The sequence below is a fragment of the Orcinus orca genome, chromosome 13, assembly GCF_937001465.1.
Source record: "Orcinus orca chromosome 13, mOrcOrc1.1, whole genome shotgun sequence".
Lineage (NCBI taxonomy): Eukaryota > Metazoa > Chordata > Mammalia > Artiodactyla > Delphinidae > Orcinus > Orcinus orca.
The window spans coordinates 56447478-56468480 of NC_064571.1; the positions used below are offsets into that span (position 1 = coordinate 56447478).

A 21003-nucleotide genomic window follows, 5' to 3' on the forward strand; every position below is an offset into this window, starting at 1 on the left:
TATTGGGGATTCATTCCACAAATCCTATTACTGGGTCACCCTATGGCCCAAAGTGAGTAGGATAACTTTAATCTTTCCATCTAACAGCTGTTAATACACAAAAATTTATGATGATACATATGAAAGGTTAAACCGAACGATGTTTTACTGGATTTTATTACAATTCTTCTGTGCTAAGAGACTCTTGGCTAGCAATGAAAGTAAGATTTAACACAATTTTTGGAGATGTTAAAAATCTCCAAAAGGATTTTTCTCCACCCTAAAAGGATTATACAGACTAGAGTTTAAGAAACCACCTATAAATTCTTCTGATCAGTTCTGGATGACCATTAATACCATTTATCCATCCATCCAGACAGCACTGTCCAACAGAAATATAATGTGAGTTGCATATATAATTTAAAATTTTCTAGTACCCATATTTAAAAAGCTTAAAAAAGGTAAAATTAATTTTACTATTTTCCATTTAATCTAATATCCAAAATATTATCATTTCAACATGTAATCAATATACAATTATTGCTTAGGTATTTCGCATTCTTTTTTTCATACTAAATCTTTGAAATCCGGTGTGTATTTTCCATTTCCAACACATCTCAATTTGAACTAGCCTAATTTCCAGTGTTCACCAGCCACTTGAGGCTAGTGCCTGCCACATTGGACAGTGCAGGTCTAGAATCCAAGTTCTCTGGAAATAGGAACATGCATAGTCTCATTCACAGATGTAACTGTAGCATTAAGAACAGTGTCTGGCACAAAATCAGTCCTCAATGAATATTTGTTGAATGAATAAACAAACGAATTAATCTATCAGTTTTATACACATATATATTTTTTAAATCCTATGACATAAATGAAATTTTAATTACATGATTGGAACTATTAAAAGAAGCATAGAATTATATTAATTCAATTCTATAGTTTAATGATACATAGTCAACACAAATTCCTAAATAGGTGTATACTTCCAAATACAGTATAAACTCATTTTACTATCAACAGGGAATGAACAATAATCACTTTAAAGATGATTTTCCTAAACATTTAGTAGATCAAAATGTTGTCACACTACTCTAGTAAAATCAAGTAAATTATAGCTGTTCTCTCTGGAATGAATGAACTCCACATTCATCAAATACACACAATTCTTACATAGCCCACTACTATTTGCAAAGAAGTGTTTTTTGTCTTAATGTCCAATCCATTCTAAAACTGGCAAAATACCCTGAGAAAAGCATAGTTCAAAAAGAGATGTGTACCACAATGTTCATTGCAGCACTATTTACAATAGCCAGGACATGGAAGCAACCTAAATGTCCATCAATAGATGAATGGATAAAGAAGATGTGACACATATATACAATGGAATATTACTCAGCCATAAAAAGAAACGAAATTGAGTTATTTGTAGTGAGGTGGATGGACCTAGAGTCTGTCATACAGAGTGAAGTAAGTCAGAAAGAGAAAAACAAATACCATATGCTAACATATATATATGGAATCCTAAAAAAAAAAAAAAGGTACTGATGAACCTAGTTGCAGGGCAGGAATAAAGATGCAGACATAGAGAATGGGCTTGAGGACACGGGGTGGGAGGTGGAAGCTGGGGCCAAGTGAGAGTAGCATCAACATATATACACTACCAAATGTAAAATAGATAGCTAGTGGGAAGCAGCAGCATAGCACAGGGAGATCAGCTTGGTGCTCTGTGATGACCTAGAGGGGTGGCATAGGGAGGATGGGAGGGAGGCTCAAGAAGGAGGGGATATGGGTCATATGTATGTACATGGCTGATTCACTTTGCTGTACAACAGAAACTAACAGTATTGTGAAGCAATTATACTTCAATAAAGATCTAAAAAAATAAAATAAAACTGGCAAAAGAATATGCCAAATATAGCTTCAGATCCCTGACAAAACGTTAAATTATATTCATTATTTTTAAAATGCTTTCCCTAGCCTAAAGTACTGAGATTATTTAATATAAATGAAATGGGCCCCAAATAGCTGACGTTTACTAACAAAGGTGAGGGAGAAAAGCTTACCTTCTCTGCTAAGAGCTCTCGTATCTTGCTCGCCTGAACTCTAAATTTCATGAGCTGGGACTCCAGGGCTACACATCGTTCTTTCCAATCTACTGGTCCTTCTGTCTCAGAAAGCTCTGCCATATTTATTCTAGGAAGGAAAGAAAGCATTCAGATGGCATAATATCAATTAGCATTCAGGATAATTCATTAAATCATTGAACACACATATTCTAGTCACCATCTAACGATATCTAGACGTAAGTTTTGAATTCTAAGATAAATTCCAGAACTGGTGATAGCTCATGGAAAGAACTTAGGGGAGACAAGAGGCCAGGGTTGGAGGCCCAACTGGGTTACATAAACTTTCTGTTTAACTTAAACTTTCCGTGTCTCAGCTTATCCAATCTAGAAAAAAGGGGGAATGTGGCAATAACAAACCATTCGTCTCATGGGTAGGTTGTAAGGAACAAATTAAATACTGCTGTTCTTAACAATACTTTGGACAATATAACAGCACCACACAAACAGAGTACTGTCATTATTTTAGCTCTGCCCAACAGCTGAGGTAAGATTTTTTAAATCTGTCAGTTCATAATTTTACCATGTTCTTAAACTTATAGAATTATTACAGTTTTGATTCAATTGGTAGCATCATAGAATAACCTAAAGAAACTTCATATCAGTGCTACAATTATGGCTTAGACTTATAATTATTACTTACCACCACCCTATATTTGTCCAGGTCCAGGCTGTATTTCTTTTTTTTTTTTTTTTCATCTTTATCGGAGTACAATTGCTTTACAATGGTGTGTTAGTTTCTGCTTTATAACAAAGTGAATCAGTTATACATATACATATGTCCCCATATCTCTTCCCTAAGGCTGTCTTTCAAACCAAAAATCCTTTGGCATATTTAACTGGGCAAAGTATTATGACCCTGGACAAGTTTAGATAATTTTTATTTGGTGTAAGAAGAGAAAACATATAAACATGAAATTTAGAATCACCTACATTAAGTAAATCTGGATCAGTGTTTTCCATGATGCTAACCTTCCTTTTGGAGGAGATTAATCCTAGGGAGAAGCACGGTTAAGGGGAAGCCAAGAGGCAGGGGAACTGGACTATTGCTTGACTTTGGAAGCACAATTATTTTTAGCTCTGGGATTCATAAAAGTAGTTTTAAATGTCTGTTAATGTTTCATCAGACCATTTTCATAAATGGCTTGATAATGTATTGCTGAATTGCCCTTGCTATGAACTGACAAAATCTGCATTAGAAATGGCTCTTCAGGAGAAGCCAAGTCCTAATCATAGCATATATGTGACAGCAAACTCTCAGAACCCCAGGATAGAACTGCAGTTGAAGCGTATTATTCTGTTCTTCTGTTTTACAAAAACATGTCTCCCTCACAAATTAAGCAAGTTTATTTTCCCAATATTTAGTGTAATATAACCCCTTCTTAAATCTATACCAGTTTTTTAAATCTGCAAAAGATTATTTTCCTAGCATAAATATTGATTTGTGCTTAGATCAGCTTTCACATTAATACTTACATTATCACTCAATAATTTAGAAATAAATATAAGCAAAGTTATTCTACAAAGGCTACAACTTTATTAAGAGTTCCCCAACCATCTCAAAGCCTCCAGATGCTCCTAAATTCTAGCCATAATTTAAGGGAAACTTATTGTAGAGCTAAAAATTGTTCTCTTCATTTCTTCGTTTTCACAGAAGCCCCACCCCACTGTTTTATGAGTTTTTCCTAAGGATATTAGCCTTGTTAATGACCTTTTTTTCATTACTCACATCAGCATTTTCTATTAATGATTTAGAAGTAAATAAGGTAGTTTGTCAGTCACAAACTTTTTCTCAATTCTACTGCTATTTCATTTCTTTCCTCATTAGCTTTAGAGTGGACAAGGAATAAAATACAGATGAAATATTAAAAATAAAAAGCAGTCCTGAAATGGACATCCTTAAGTCTTGAACCATTCATATCACTGCACAGAAATATAGGGACACTCCTCTATCTTAAGCAACAAGAAGAGTCTATTTCATGTTGGTTAATTTTTGCACTACATTTAAAATAACCTGTTTATGTTCTACTGTAAAATTTCTACAGTTTTAAAAATAACAAACATATTTTTCAACAAATGAAAATCAATGTAATGAACCATATGAACAGAATAAAAAACAAAAACCATATGATCATTTCAACAGATGCAGAAAAAAACATTCAACAAAATCTAACACCCTTTTATGATAAAAACATTCAACAAACTAGCAATAGGAGTGAACTTCCTCAGCCTGATAAAGAGCATCCATGAAAGCCCACAGTTTATATCACACTTAATGGTAAATGACTGATCCGCCTAAGATCAGAAACAACATAAGGATGTCTGCTCTCGCCACTTCTATTCAACGTCATACTGGAGGGTCTGGCCAGTGCCAGAAAATAAAATAGAAAGCGCACAGATTGGAAAGGAACAACTAAAACTATTTCTATTTTAAGATGTCATGGTCTTATTCATAGGAAATTCTAAGGAATCCATTAAAAAAAACTATTAGAACTATTTGAGTTCAGCAAGGTTTCAGGAAACCAGATCAATATACAAAAATCAATTGTTTTACTTTATACTTGCAAGGAAACTCCAGAAATGAAATCAAGAATATATTCCATTTACAATAGCATCAAAAAGAATTAAATACTTAGGAGTAAATTTAACAAAAGAAGTATAAGATTTGTACTCTGAAAACTACAAAACATCATTGATCAAGATGAAAAAAAATTAATTACAAAACATCATTGAAAGAAATTAAAGAAGACCTAAATAAATGGAAGACATCGCACACTCATGGATTAAAAGACTTAATACTGTGAGGATGGCAACACTTGCAAATGGATATACACATTTAATACAATCCCTATCAAAATTCCAACTGCATTTTTTTGCAGAAACGGACAAGCTGATCCAATAATTCATATGGAAATTCAGGGAACCCAGAATAGCCAAAACAATCTTAAAAAGTTTTATGACTCACACACTCAATTTCAAAAATTACTACGAAGGTACAGTAATCAAGACTGTGTGGTACTGGCATAAAGATAGACATATATATAGATCAGTGGAATAAAATTACGAGTACAGAAATAAGGAAATAAGAAATAAGGATGGGGGGCAAAATAGGTGAAGGGGATCCAGTGGTACAAACCTCTTATATAATAAATAAGTCACAGGGATGTAATATACAGTATAAGGAATATGGTCAATGTACTAATTTTGTACGGGGACAGATGGTCACTAGACTTATCGTGGTGATCATTTCATAATGTATGCAAACATTAAATCATTATGTAGTATACCTGAAATTAACATAACATTGTACATCAACTATATTTCAATTAAAAATATCTGTAACAACCCTACTTCCAAATAAGATCATATTTTGAGATACTAGGGGTTAGGACTGCAATACATCCTTTTTGGTGGCGGGCGGGGGAGCTATTCAATCCATTAAAAAAAAGTACATAAATAAAACCTCACATTTAGAGAGAACTGATTTTTGACAAGGTGAAATGAATAGTTTTTTTTAAATAAATGGTGCTAGACAACTAGATATCCACACGCAAAAGAATGAATTTGGACCCTGGCTGCATATCATACACAAAAATTAACCCCAAATGGATCAAAGACCTAGACGTAAGAGCCTAAGCTCTAAACTCATAGTAGATTAAATCGGCATAAGTCTTTGTGACCTTGAATAGACAATAGTTTCTTAGATATGACATCTAAAGCATAAGTAATCAAAGAAAAAATAGGTAAATTTAACCTAAAAAGAAAAACTTTTGTGCTCCAAAGGACACAATCAAGAAAGTGAAAAGATAACACACAGAATGGGAAGAAATATTAACCAATCACATTATCTGATAAGGGACATGTATCCAGATTATATAAAGGACTCTTACAACTCATCAATAAAAAATCCAGTTAAAAAGTAGGCAAAGGAGGGCTTCCCTGGTGGTGCAGTGGTTGGGAGTCCGCCTGCCGATGCAGGGGACGCGGGTTCGTGCCCCGGTCCGGGAAGATCCCACATGCCATGGAGCGGCTGGGCCCGTGAGCCATGGCCGCTGGGCCTGCGCGACCGGAGCCTGTGCTCCGCAGCGGGAGAGGCCACAACAGTGAGAGGCCCGCGTACCGCAAAAAAAAAAAGTAGGCAAAGGATCTAAAGAGATATTTCTTTAAAGAAGATATACAAATGGACAATAAGCACAAGAAAAAATGCTCAACATCATTAGCTATAAGGGAAAATGAAAATCAAAACCACAATGACTTCCCACTGTATACTAAATAGGATGGTTATAATAAAAAAGACATGTAATAACAAGCGTTGGTGAGGATGCAGAGAAATCTGAACTCTTATGCACTGCTGTTGAGAATGTAAAAATAGTACAGCTGCTTTGGAAAGTAGTTTAACAGCTCCTCAAAAGTTTTAACATAAAGTTACCATATGACCCAGCAACTCCAATGTTAAGTATATACCCAAGAGAACTGCATACCTAAAGTCCACACCAAAACTTGTACACAAATGTTAACAGCATTATTATTCAAACAGCCAAAAAGTGGAAACAAACCAAGTGTCCATCATCAGATGAATGGATAAACAAAATGTGGTATATCCACACAATGGAATCTTATTCAGCCACAAAAAAAGGAATAAAGCACTAATACATGCTACAACGATGGATGAACCTTGAAAACATTACCCTAAGTGCCTAGTGAAAGAAGCCAGACACAAAAGGTAACATACTGTATGATTCCATTTATATAAAACAGGCAAATCCCAAGAGACAGAAAGTAGCTTAGTGGCTGCCAACAACTGTGAAGAGAGGGCAATGGTGATCAACTACTAATGGGTTTGGGGTTTCTTTCTTAAGTGATGAAAATATTCTAGAATTAGTGCTGTTGGTTGCACAATCTTGTGAATATATCAAAAACCACTGCACTGTACACTTTAAAAAGGTAACTTTCATTTGTGAATTATACCTTAATTATAAAGAGCATATATTTACAAATGAGTGAAGAAAAAGTAACAGTTTAAGTGGATGTATATTAATAATCTATTGTTTGTGGTTATTCCTGCTGAGAATTCCACCATTAACTCGAACAATTTAGAGTTAATTGTTAATCTCAAATATGACAAGTATCAGACATATATTTTACCAAGAGTACTGTGCTATGAAAATGACACATCAAATAAATTCTGTTAAACACACCTATTCATTTCTATAGTTATACTAATTACATATTTTTACAGTGAAGTAGCAAAACCTTAAGAACATTATTGGCATTTAATGTCTGCATTCCCAGTTACTAGAGTCATAATTTTAAAAATTCAAAACTACAGATTGGTTAGCTAATGGTCTATCCTGAGGTCTAGACACCTGATTTCCTCATTTCATTCTGTAATTTCAGTTAATATAAAGTAACTGCTGTGTTAATGCATCATCTTGAGTAAAGCTTCTAATTTTGAACAATATCCACCATCCTTTTCCATTACCACTGATTTTATAGAGCCTAATGATATAGCTTTGGGAGCTATACCACTTGCTAAATAAACAGCATTTCTACATTTTGAATTTGAAAGTAATCTAATTTTACTGCAGCCGACAGGAAAAAGTCTTGGTTTCCCAAATACCCCAATGACTTTGGGAAACATTTACTGACACGATTGTGGAATGAATGCTCTTTTCTCTGAATCTTTGACTTCCTGTTTCTCTTCCAAATCCCTAAAGGGAAAGAAAAAGAATAGAAAGAGTTCATCTACTTAGGCTTCCCCTGATGAAGCCCAAGGTAGCCACTCATACTCTTTAATTCTCTCCTCTTAAGGGACAGCTTAACTTGGCCCGGTGAGGAAGAGAGAGAGACAGAGACAGAGACAGAGACAGAGACAGAGAGACAGAGAGACAGACAGAGAGAGAGAGAGGTGTGTGTGTTTCTAAAGCAGAGAAGATGTCTTTCTTGACCACACTAAGGCTTGCCTTGTTTAAGCAACCTCCCGACCACCACCCAGCACCACTTGGGCAAAGCCTGCCCTTCAGTAGCACTGCTCAGAACCCGTGCTCCTCACTCCAGAGCTCCTCAGGGACACACACAGCTGTGTGGTCGAGGCTTGCGACTGGCATTTTCACAAAGAAAGCAGTGACCTGCAGGTAGCACAGCACTAGGACTTTTCCAGCGTTATTGTTTCAACCTCTCTTTCCACTGCGTTTCGCACGTCAAAAATTTTGGCTGAAATGTTCCATCTTTTAAAAAGTGGCCGAATAACTTGAGGGACAGCGCAGTTTCATGGTAGGTCACCTAAGGGCACTTTGACATTCTGGCAACTCAAGGTGTAGAAAATGGTTCTTTAAAGTTTTGAGAAGTTTCGCCCCCGAGATCACAGTGGGGCTCCCAAGAAGCGGAGGCCGAGCCGCAGCATCCCTCACTGCGTGGGCCACTCAGCGCGGGGACGCGCAGCAGCGCCGTGTGCCCCCCTGACTGCCCGCGCCGCGCCACAAACCTGGGCCCCGACTTTTCAAACAAAATGTCACGGGAGACCAGTGGGCTAGGAGCCGCCGGCCACCGCTCCCAGACGAGACCCCAGTCCTGCTAGCAGCAAGGGGAGCGACGTGGAGTGCGGAGGCTGCGGCGGGAGGCGCGGAGTTGAGTCCGGTGCCAGCCCGCTCCATCCCCGGGTCCCGGCCCTCCGGATCAGCCCGCCGCCCCCATCCTCCGCGCGACGCGCCCACCCGGGACGGCGCGCTCTAGAGGGGGCGGGGATCCCCGGGCACCGGAGTCTCTGGGGTCGCCCTTCGGCTCCCGGCCAGTCTCATCTGCCTACCTCTGCGCTGGCCCCCGGGGGCAGCGCCCGTTGTCCTGGGTGCGTCTGGTGCGGGTTTCCTGGGGCTCTCAGCCTGCGCCCGCTTCACACCAAGCCCAGAGCGGGCGGGGGACAGGGTACCGCCTCCTCCCCGGACTGGCGGCCGTTGTAGCCAATCAGAGACCTCAGTCGACCTCCTGACGTCACCTGGGGGTGTGGGTGTTGACTACTCCTAGTCCCTATCCCAGGAGGGAGTTCTGTCCAGGAGTCTCTATCCCTGGCCTTTGGCACACTTAGAGCTCAGAGCCTGTTGTAGCGCTCACCTCCTTTCCATTCCCTCTGCCTCGACTCGGCATCCTCCTGTTTGGTCTCCCAGCCTGAAGTGTCTCCTCTTACCAGTCTATCCTTCAACCTCTCGCCAGGTTAACTGTCCTTAAGTGCGGTTTTGATGTACACCCTGACAAAGACCTTCATTGGCTTCCTTTTGCTTAAGTTACCAAGAACAGATCCCTTAGTGTAGCATTCATAGCTTCCAACCTACTTTTGTCAGGTTTATTATTTACAGCTGCCCTTCACACACCTGAGACTGAGCTGTGCACTTCCCCACCCCAGGGAAGTCCATTTGGAACATTTACCTACTATTTCCTATGTCCACCTTTAAAAGTTCTAACTATCCTCTAAGACACAGCTCAAATCATCTTCTGCTTGTAACCATGCTTGTCGCCCCACCTAGCAGTAATCCCTTCTCTTGTTTCTGCTCCCTGAGCATTTACGTTTTTTTCTCCTCTTGGCACTTAGCTCATTCTGCCTTGTGTACCATTCCTTATCTCCCCATTAGACTGTGAGCTCTTTGAAACCAGGGATTTGTTTTCTTTCTTTTCGTATCCTCCTCAGCACCTAGCACAGCGCATTGCATGAGTAAGTAAGTGATAATTTTAACATAATTGGATTTTACATCCCAAGATGGGGTCTGGAGAGGCCAATCCCAGGGTTAAAAAAAAAGAGAGAGAGAATTCTGAATGTTATGGGTAATCCTTCCCCAGGTCACAAAGCTAGGTCAGACAAATTACTCCCATTGGTTCACAGTTGGCCAATAGAAAGTGCAGGAGGCTTTTTTCAGTACAATCTTTTTTTTTTTCCCTTAAGCTTATCTCACCTTATATAGAAAAAGCACAAAGCAGATAAAGATTTACAAAGTTCCACAGAGGGAAGGCAATAAACGAATAAGACTAAAAGGCCAGCAAGTGAGTATCAGGCTTCCATGTTTCTTCCAGATGAGCACTAGTTTTGGACTGCATCCCAGACTACCCCCCCACATCAAATTCCTTTTGCCTTCTGTGGGAGCTGATGATGCATAGCATATGAAAATCTGTCTCCAAACAGCTTTGGCAAACAAGCAGGCTGGACTGGGCTTATTTTATAGAGCACACAGGAGTTAAATAAACAAAGTTTAAATAACTTGCAAAATTTAACACAGCAAGTCAGTAGAGACCAAAGAGCTTAGTTCAGGAGAAAGAGAAAGAATGCCAAAATAGAATCACTTCCGTTTGTGAGTCAGAATACTAAATAGACTGAGAGAGCTGAGTGAATAAAGTCACTCATGGAAAGAAGCTTTCTAAACACGGCTGCCACTCTTGTAAGGCTCTGCCAACATTTGCTTACTGTCACCTTTTTCTAGAAACATGACAAACTGAATTTGGCTCTGGAGAACACAGTGGAACGGTATCCTGTTTCTGGTTGTGCTAAGAAAAATACATGAACAGTGGAATATTATTTAGCAATAAAAAGAAAAGTACCTTTAAATGCTACAACATGGATAAACCTTGAAAACATTATGCCAAGTGAAAGAAACCAGTCACAAAAGACCACGTTTTGTGGAATCCCATTTACATGAAATGTGCAGAATAGGCAAATTTATAGAGACAGAAAGTAGATTAGTGGTTATGAGGGGCTGGGGAGGATAGGAGTGATGGCCAAGGAGAGAGGGGTTTCTTTGGGGGAAATGAAAACATTCTAAAATTTGTGGTGATGATTGTGCAACTCTGTGAATATACTAGAGACTATCGACGGGTACAGTTTAAATGAGTGAATTGTATGTTATGTGAATTATATCTCAATAGAGCTGCTCTTTAAAAAATACATGCTGAATTTTATGTTTTCATATTAAGTAGGGGCAGTTGGAAAATATCTCTGACCAGCCCTCATGAATGTTCATGGCACTATATACCTTTGTCGCATAGTATTTACCTTAGTTGTATTTACCTTAAGGTAGTATTTATCTTAGTTGACAGTTGAGCTCAGGTGTGAAGCCAGGCAAGAGCAAAGAGATAATGAGAAGAGTATCCCAAGTCATGGGAGCCACAGGTGCCAGGCCCTGCAATGAGGAGGAGCCTGAGACATTGAAAAGACTGAATGAAGGCCAGTGAGGCAGGGGCACAGTGAGGCATACGGAGCAAGGGGACAAGTAGAGCAGGACGAGGCTGCAGAAGAAAGAGGGTCAGACCGTGTGGGCCCTTGAAGAAACAGGGCTTCTCAAACTTCAGTGGGGATCTTGTTAAAACGCATGTTCAGACTCAATAAGCCTGGGCTGGGGACCAAGAGTCTGCATTTCTCATAAGTCCCAGGGACGTGCTTTGAGTAGCAAGGCTGTGACGACATTATTCCAAGAGCCCTAAGAATCCACGCAAGTTTTTTAAACAGGGACGTGATAAGATCAGATGTGGCAAGTTACGGAGAGTGAATTAGAAAAGAGCAAGAGTGGATTCAATGTATTTCAGTTAGCCCGGTGAGAAGTGGTGGCAGCTGGGGAGTGGTGGTGATGGAAAAAAGCAATGGGGGACCAAAGCTGTGCTTTAGGAAGCTCTATCTAGTGTGCTGGAGAGAATAGCTAGAAGGAGGAACAATTAGGAGGCTAAGAGAACAGTTCAATGAACATCTGAAGTAGGGTGCTCATGGTGAGATTGAAATGCAGGCCATGGTGGGAATTAGATTCTGGGTAGAACAGATAAAAATAGTAAACAAATATGTGGCACTTACAATGCATAGGGAGCTGTTCCAAGTGCTTTAGCATATACAATCTAAGGAGAGTCCTACGATATAGGTACAATTGTTATTCCCATCTGACAGATGGGGCAATCGAGGTACACAGTTAAAATAACTGTCACAAGGTTGTACAGACATTAAGTAGCAGGACTGGGAATTCTGGCTTCACAGTCATCTCTACTGCACCTCAATTTCTTTCAAGAAATTGAATCTTCAAGTTCTGAAATCTGATTAGAGCATAGGGACGTGAGGCTCTGGGAGGCTCTGAGTAACTGGGAAATGATGGTCCCACTAACCAAAGTAGAGAAGCAAGGAGAAGAAGGAATTAGTTTAGGGGAAGAAGAATGAGATCTGGCTTGGATGAGCTGAGTGCAACCTGAAGTGCCTTTGAAATATCCAGGAGGAGAGAGCCAGCAGGAAATTAGTCAGACTGAGTTGAGGACAAAGGCTTGGGTTTGAGTATACATTTCAAGGTAATCTGCACAGAGGGGAGATTTTTGTAAATTGCAGAATGATTGCTGACCATATAGCCACTTGGCATACTGGGAACAGGAGCAGAGAGGTTGAAGGAAGCATGGATAAGGGAGCTGGGTAAATACTAGGAAAGAAGAGTCTGGCTCTTTAATCCAACTGCACATAAAATCCAAAAAGAAACAAGGGGAAAGGAGACACTGGCCCCACTAGAATGAGCATATGGCTTCTGGAACAGAGATATTGGAAACCCCAGTTCAGAAAGTACATGTCCCAGCACTTGGGGAAATATAACAAAGACAAGGAGAAGAATATTGGGAAAAAGAAATAGGGCTTGTAGGATCAAGCTCTTACTGGCTGACTAGAGTACAAAGTGGGGTATAGGCCCAGGCACCCCAAGCTGTTTACCTGCAACTCAGGAGACCAGCAAACTCTGGACACCAAAGTGTCCCTAGAACCAGGGAGACAGACAAACAACCTGGCCCTCCTAGAGGGGTGGACAGGAAGATGACCTGTCTGGTGTGTCCCCAGTGCCCAGGGCATAACAGCCTGTTCAGTCCTTTGGGGCTGAATGAAGGCAGCCTCACCAGGTGAGCTGGGCCCCCTCTATCACAGACTGGTGTGGGCAGCAGGTTGTAGGTGAGGCCAGGCCAAGGCCAAGACTGGTGGAGGTGAGAGTTTAATGGGCACTGGTAAGGCCACAGAGAGAACAAGCATGCACAGAGGAAAAAGAAAAGAGCTAGGGCAGAGCTTTGCGGATCACTTATTTTAAGGCAAGTGAAAGGAGAAGCAGACCATTGAAACAGATTGAGGGGGATAGTCAGCAATGACTTGGTCAGGACCCATGAAGTTAAAAAAAAAAAAGAAAAAGACACCACACATGAGAGTCACACAGGAAAACAGTGACCCAAACCATATAAAAAAACATTAAATGTGAACAGAGGATTTACTGTATTTGGGCTCATTACCTACCAGGTAGAGGCAGCTATTCTGGTCCAGATCCTCACTACAGCTAATAACTAAAACTTTTCCCTCTCTTTTTACAGTGCATAAAGGGACAGCTTAAGCCAGCTTAAGCCAGAAACTGACCACAACATCCCCTGACAATGACAATTAAAGACACATTATAAGGACATTGTTATGTGCCTTGGGATAACTGTAAAATCATTGCCTATGGAATATAGTATGGATGTTTCAGAAAACCTGGCAGGGTGACTGAACAGGTATTTGATTGCCACTGAATGAAGTACAAGCCTAATGTGTTTGATGGGTATTGGAAGCTTGCATGGAGCATTTATTTGAAGGATAGCAGATACATAGCAGGAAAATCCTAAGAGTTGAGGTGAGAAGGAGTGGGCAGATGGAGCAAGGGAAATGTAAAAATGAGAGAGGGCTATATGTAGAAACAGAAGAGAGGCAGTGTCTCACTGAATTCAAGAGGTGGGTTCGCTTTGAACCTAGCTGAAATAATGTGAGATGGCTTGGCAACAGCATTTTGAACCAACAATTGAATCAAAGTAATTACCTGCATTCTTGTTTTCAATAAGTCTTTTCCTTTACTTAACCAAATTCATATGGTGGACCGGGACTTTGATCTTTAGTGCTGTTACCCTGTTACTTATGCAAATCAATACAGAAACTTTTTTTAAAAAGTTCCCCATAGTCACTTTTGTCTTATACTGTTTCCTGATTATAAAAGCAACATAAATTAATTTTCTTTGGAAAATATAAAAAGATATAAAAAAGAAAACTAAAATTACCCACCATCCATCATCAGTCTTTTTCTTTTTTTCTCTCATCATCAAACTTTTCCCGTAATGATAGTCCCTTATAAGATTATGCTGAATTTATACTTTTTAATCTTTTACACTTAAGATTTTGTGAGCATTTTATCTTTTTTAAAATTCTTATTTTATATTGGAGTATAGTTGATTTTAAATGTTGTGTTAGTTTCAGGTATACAGCAAAGTGATTCAGTTGTACATATACATATATCTATTCTTTTGTGAGCATTTTCTTTGTCATTATGTATTATTTGAAAACATTTGTAAGGACTGATTAATACTCTACCATAAGATTTTACCCCAATTTATTTAACCATTCTCTTATTATTATACAATTAGCTTATTTCCAATTTTTCACTAGTATAAAAAACAACATAACTGTTTCAATATTTTCATGTTTCCCTAATATAATAACCTTTTGGAAGACTTTATTTTTTATTTTTATTTTTTAAAATTTTTTTTTTTTTTTTTTTTTTTTTTTTTTTTTTGCGGTACGCGGGCCTCTCACTGTTGTGGCCTCTCCCGTTGCGGAACACAGGTTCCGGACGCGCAGGCTCAGCGGCCATGGCTCACGGGCCCAGCCGCTCCGCGGCATGTGGGATCTTCCCGGACCGGGGCACGAACCCGTGTCCTCTGCATCGGCAGGCGGACTCTCAACCACTGCGCCACCAGGGAAGCCCTATTTTTAAAATTTTTATTTGTTTAATTTATTTTTGGCTGCATCAGGTCTTAATTGTGGCAAAAGGGATCTTCATTGAGACATGCAAGATCTTTCGTTGCGGTGCGTGGGCTTCTCTCTAGTTGTGGCATGTGGGTTTCTCTTCTCTAGTTGTGGCGAGCAGGCTCCAGGGCATGTGGGCTCTGTAGTTGTGGCGTGAGGGTTCCAGAGTGTGTAGGCTCTGTAGTTTGCAGCACGTGCGTTCTCTAGTTGAGGCGCGAGCTCAGTAGTTGTGGCACGTGGACTTAGTTGCCCTGCGGCATGTGGGATCTTAGTTACCTGACCAGGGATGGAACCCATGTCCCCTGCATTGTAAGGCGGACTCTTTACCACTGGACCACCAGGGAAGTCCCTGGAAGACTTTTAAATAACAGTTTTATTGAGATACAATTCACATACTGTACAATTTACCTATTGAAAGTGTACAATTCAGTGGTTTCAGGTATATTCACAGATTTGTGTAACCATCACCATAATCAATTCTAGAACATTTTCATCAATCTAAAAAGAGCCTCAATATACTTTAGCCATCACCTTCCAATCCCTCCTCCACAACAGACCTAGGCAACTACTAATCCACTCTCTGCTCCTATAGATTTGCCTATTCTGGGCATTTCATATAAATGGAACAATACAATATGTTATCTTTTGTGACTGGCCTTTTTCACTTACCATAATGTTTTTAAGATTTACCTATGTTATAGAATGTATCAGCAATTCATTCCTTTTTATGGATAAATACTATTCCATTGAGTTGGATACATTACCTTTTGTTTATCCATTCACCTGGTGATGGACACTTGGGTTGTTTCTACTTTTTGGCTATTAGGAATAATGCTGCTATGAACATTTGTGTACAAGTTTTAGTGTGGACTTAGGTATTCAATTCTATTGGAAGAATTGCAGCAACTCTTGGCATTGGAGTTGCTGGGTCATATGGTAACTTTATGTTTAACCTTTTAAGGAACTGCCAGACTGTTTTGCAAAGTGACTGCACAATTTTACATTCCCGCCAGCAGTGACTGAGGGTCCCACTCTCTCTATATCATCACCAACACTTGTTATTATTTATCTTTTTGATTATAGCCATCCTAATGGCTAAAGTAGTATCTCATTGCCTTTTTGATTTGCATTTCTCTAATGACTAATGATGTTGAACATCTTCTCATGTGCTTTTTGGTCATTTGTATATCTCCTTTGGAGAAATATCTATTCAAGTCTTTTGCCCATTTTTCAATTGAGTTATTTGTCTTTTTATTATTGAATCATAAGGTTTATATTTTAGATACAAGTCCCTTACCAGATATAGGATTTGCAAATATTTTCTCCAATTCTGTGGGTTGTCGTCTCACTTTCTGGAAGATGTCCTTTGAAGAAAAAAAAATTAATTTAGACAGAGTCCAGTTTATCAGTTTTTTCTTTTGTTGTTTGCACTTAGGCATATGGGTAGGGCATGGACAGTCTCTGCCCTATGACCTACACGTATGGTAGCACTGAAAATTAAAATATATATTTGCTATTCACATTCATAAATTTCATATCAAGAGCACCACAACATCAGACTTTGGTGATATCATAATATTTATAATTTGTATCATTAACACAGTATCTATTTTTTCTAGTTTCCTTCAGGCCAACTTATCCATGAGGCAAAATAGACACAGTGCTCAGTGTCCACAATACCTTTAATGGCCCATGAAAATATTTATTTATTATTTTTTTGTGTGTGTGGTACGCAGGCCTCTCACTGTTGTGGCCTCTCCCGTTGTGGAGCACAGGCTCTGGATGCGCAGGCTCAGCGGCCATGGCTCACGGGCCCAGCCGCTCCGCGGCACGTGGGATCTTCCCGGACCGGGGCACGAACCCGTGTCCCCTGCATCGGCAGGCAGACTCCCAACCACTGCGCCACCAGGCAAGCCCCATGAAAATATTTTAACTTTAAAATCCAAAGAAAAAATGAACTTTGTGGTCAAACAAATGTTTTAACACACAGCATTAATACATTCATTTTCATACCAACACAGTGGTAAAATATCACTTTCAATGGGTTTTTCCTGAGGAAGGAGCCTACAAAGGCAAAAGTGTCAGGTCTAGGAAAGTAGTAATATGAAAATGAGAGGAACTTGGTTTTGCTCCTGAGAGAGAAAAGAAAAGAGAGGGACGAAGAAGGCAGATGGCACAATGGCAGAGAGCTGGCACAGCATAGGGTAAAGGGGCAATGAGAAATCCCAGGGGATGGTGTGGCCAAAGGCTTTTTAAGAACAGGAAGTCTACTGTGTGATTTTAGGTTATTTGCTCTATGACGCATGATGTGGCTTCTCTCAGGAGACTCAAAACTCTTGCAATGCCTGCAAGGCTCATAAATGCTTTGCATAAGTAAGAGGATGGGACCAAATTTCACATCTGACACGTAGGACAGAAACACAACAGAAAAACAGGAGCCCAGAGGCAAAGTGACCATAAGGATATCAGCCTCCAGAGAAATCACAAAAATCTTCACTGTGCCTTAATTCTTCCCCAGCTATGGAATTGGGTGAAGTGGGGGATTGGGCTGCAAGGAGAGGAGACTGGGTCAAATCGATACAGACTGAGAGGGCCTAGCTGACATCTAGTTAAATTTAGCTTTCAGTATATATGTATACACACACGTGATTGAAGCCTAAATAGATTTATTATTTTCTTTAAGTTTTTACTTTAGAAATAATTCCAGACATAAAGAAGAGTTGCAGGAATAAAAACTGTACAGAGAAAACGCATATGGACTTTACCTATTATCACTTTACTTATATATTTTGCCTCATTTGTTTTATACCCACTTACTTTTACCTCTTTACACCCACTTGCTGAAACATCATGGTTCCCCATAGTATGTGTCCATCTTAGCTGCAATAAACCCAACTTGTTTAACTACAAGTATGTTCCTGGTGGTCTCTGGCTGTAGGGAGTTGACTTAAGTAGATGTTCCACCAAGGAAGCCCTCAGCACCACGCAAAGGTCCCTCAACCCAGTAATCCTGAGTGTATCTGAGAGCCCTGTGTCTCTACCTGCACATACTAAATTGAGCTTCAGTACTTCACTGAAGCCCTTCAGTGTTGGGTTTATTTTGTTTTCATAGGAATAAGATCCCTTAAGATTTTTTTTAAAAACCTAACCAGTTTTGTGTTGCTCTTTGGCAAAATTATTTTCTAGCCAACACCTGCTTCTGCTTGACAAGCATTTTGAATGTTGTTTGTAAAAGGAAAACTCTACAGGGAGAGGATCTAAACTTTCTTCCCTCGCAGAGAGAACAGAATTAGCTTTTTAAAAGAACAGTTTCATATTTGTAGGGAGAAGAAATCTATAAGTTCATCCTGAGCAAGCCTCGAGGGCTAAGGAGTTCAAAGTTCTCCACAGACCAGCTTAAAAAGTTTAAATGAACTTTTCCATGGGTCACCTTTACAGACCTTATCAGGACTTCTTCCTCAGTCTTGTCTTTGTTTCCCTGAGAACTGCTGTGTTTAATTTCACCTGCAGTGAATCAGGAGACTCTGTTCAGCTCTGGATTAGCTACAGTTGGCCTTTGGCCAAGCTCCGGGGACAGTTAGCCAAGCACCGTCCTTACGGAGCATTCCATTCTCGGGGCTTTTCTCGGTATAAAACTGCACCTCTTCCAGACTAAACACCTGCTGCCTTCCTGTTTTCTCTTTATATACAAACTTGTACACTTGACTTTCTAACTGGCACAGTTTCACGAGGGACAGTTTGGAATGTGGTGGCCAATCAAGGGAACTTTTGACGTGAACAAGGTTGTTCATTTGAGAAGTGCCTCAGAACAAAAAAAAAAGAAGAAACTTTCTTAAGAAGATTGTCTTGTTTGTCGAAAAGAGAAAAGTTTGTCTAGCTTAAGAAATATCCCCCCCTTTTTTTTGTAACTTACAGATTAATGATATCTGATGTTCTCATTTATAGCTGGATAGAAATTTTCAAGGAATCAAGTTCTGTCAAAACCAACTGCACATCACTGTCTTGTATGTGTATATACATCACATTTATTTTTCTGTATCTAACCTTTCTTCCCCTCCTTACTGAGGGAACATAATTAGCTTTTTTAAAAAATGTTTTTTGTATTTATCTGATGACAGCTCCCTCACATTTTTTCTGTTTCTTTTCCTTTCTTTTTCCTTCTCTTGGGAAACTTTAAAGATGAATTAATTTAAAAGACGCATCAGTTGTTATGTGCTCACTCTAGGAGTATAGTCCAGGTAAGCGGTCAAAAAGATCTAAAAGAAAAAAAAAGTTATTAAACCATGTTCCTTTTTATTGACACTAAAGAGTATATTTACATATTAGCCTGCATAACATCTATACTATAGGAAGAAAAGCGTTCAACTTTAAGTTAAAAGAAGAATTTTTGTTGTGATTGAGTCTTTAAAAATTAGTTTACCCTATAAAAATAAAGTCAGTTAAGACCATTTAATCACATTTCTTGTGATTCAAACATCTTAAATTTCCCACGTTGGTTTTATGAATTAAATAAATTGCCACTGTTTCCATAACTTGTTTTAAGTAAAAAATTCTACATGTAAAATCGTATTCAGCTAATTGGAATGATGATCAATGTCTGTTCAAAGGGTTTAGTTTTATGAAGTTTGTACAGTGTTACAAATCATAAGGATTTAATGTGTTAGCTAAATTATGATTTCCAGATCTTTAACTTTAAAACCTTAGACAAATGACTAAGTTAATTAATAAAAAATCTTTGGATGCAGAGACAGTTCCTAAAAAAAGAAACACAAAAATTGGTCACTAAACAAAATTTTAAGTTACCTTATTACTTAAATTGACAATAGATAAACAAAATTTGCAAATACATTTAAATGATATTACTCACACACCCACAACTTAGTTATTTTTGCCTCCTCAGATTTGTTAGAATTATATGAAATAAATGCTAAAGGATAAAAACAGATTTTGTTTTTCAATTTTCTAGTTTTCTTTTGTGTCTGAGGAAAGTAAAGTTGGTTACCTTGGTTAAATATGGCAATTAATATAATTGTTTAATTACACTACATACAAAAATATTTTTAAATACAAATATATATACAATGATAATACATATGATTTTTTGTTTTTTATTAAGAAAGTTATAGTTTGTTCAGATGGCAAATTTACTATGCTATATAAATTGTTTTATCTACTCTACTACTAAGTTATATTTTAAAACTATAAAGACTTCAAATTAAGATCTATTTTAATATTTATATATCTGTTTAAGTATGTGGGATTGAGTACATATTAATGCATCTCAATAAGTCCTTTAGGTACTTCCCTGGTGGTCCAGTGGTTAAGACTTCACCTTCCAATGCAGGAGGTGCAGGTTCAATCCCTGGTTGGGGAGCTAAGATCCCACATGCCTTGGGACCAAAATAAAAACCAAAACATAAAAAAGCAGAAGCAATATTGTAACAAATTCAATAAAGACTTTAACAATGGTCCACATTAAAAAAAAATCTTAAAAAGAAAAAATAAGTCCTTTACTGCAAATTGTTACATGAATAATACACATAGGGAGTAAAAATAGAATTTGGATCTTTTTTCTATAAAATTAATGTTATTTTATGTACAGATCAGTGGAGATCAGAAAATTATTTTGCTAACTTTTGGTACTTCTTGATACAGTTTTAAATCATTTTTCAAGAGTCTTTACTTTTGAAAAAAAGTTGAATTCCTATCAACCATTGTTGTTTATTGCTATGTTTTTAGAACTTCGCTGCAAGTTGTTTTGTCTTTAGATATTTATGAATCTGCCTCTTTAATCACTCTCGATGTTGCCTTTCCTAAATTCAGGCCTCAAATTCAGAATAATAGAACTGTTAAAATGCCTTTTACGCCTGAGCTATCTTTCAGTTCCCTAAAATGACTCGTAGGTAGCACAAAGATTTGCTCCATCCCTCAGTAAAAGAAAGGAAAATAGGAATGATTAGGTTTGTCTAAAATTGTCCAAATTTTAGTTAATTAAAAACCTGGGGACTTCCGTGGTGGCGCAGTGGTTAAGAATCCACCTGCCAATGCAGGGGACACGGGTTCGAGCCCTGGTCCGGGAAGATCATGGTCTGGGAA

The 21003-nt window shown here is 38.6% G+C and overlaps 1 protein-coding gene across 2 annotated transcripts in view; it reads right to left on the minus strand.

The window, feature by feature from the left end:
- Positions 1-21003, minus strand: part of PLEKHH2 (pleckstrin homology, MyTH4 and FERM domain containing H2) — a 131600-nt gene that overhangs the window by 101887 nt on the left and 8710 nt on the right. The window contains exons 2-3 of one of the 2 annotated variants that reach the window (XM_049695984.1): positions 16205-16271; positions 2046-2175 (exon numbers count right to left, since the gene is read on the minus strand). In XM_049695984.1, the coding sequence (XP_049551941.1) occupies positions 2046-2168 (123 nt within the window). In that variant the 5' untranslated portion in view covers positions 2169-2175; positions 16205-16271. Of the gene's footprint in view, positions 1-2045; positions 2176-8910; positions 9012-16204; positions 16272-21003 lie in introns of those variants that run through there. The other variant, XM_004265010.3, reaches the window with a different exon arrangement.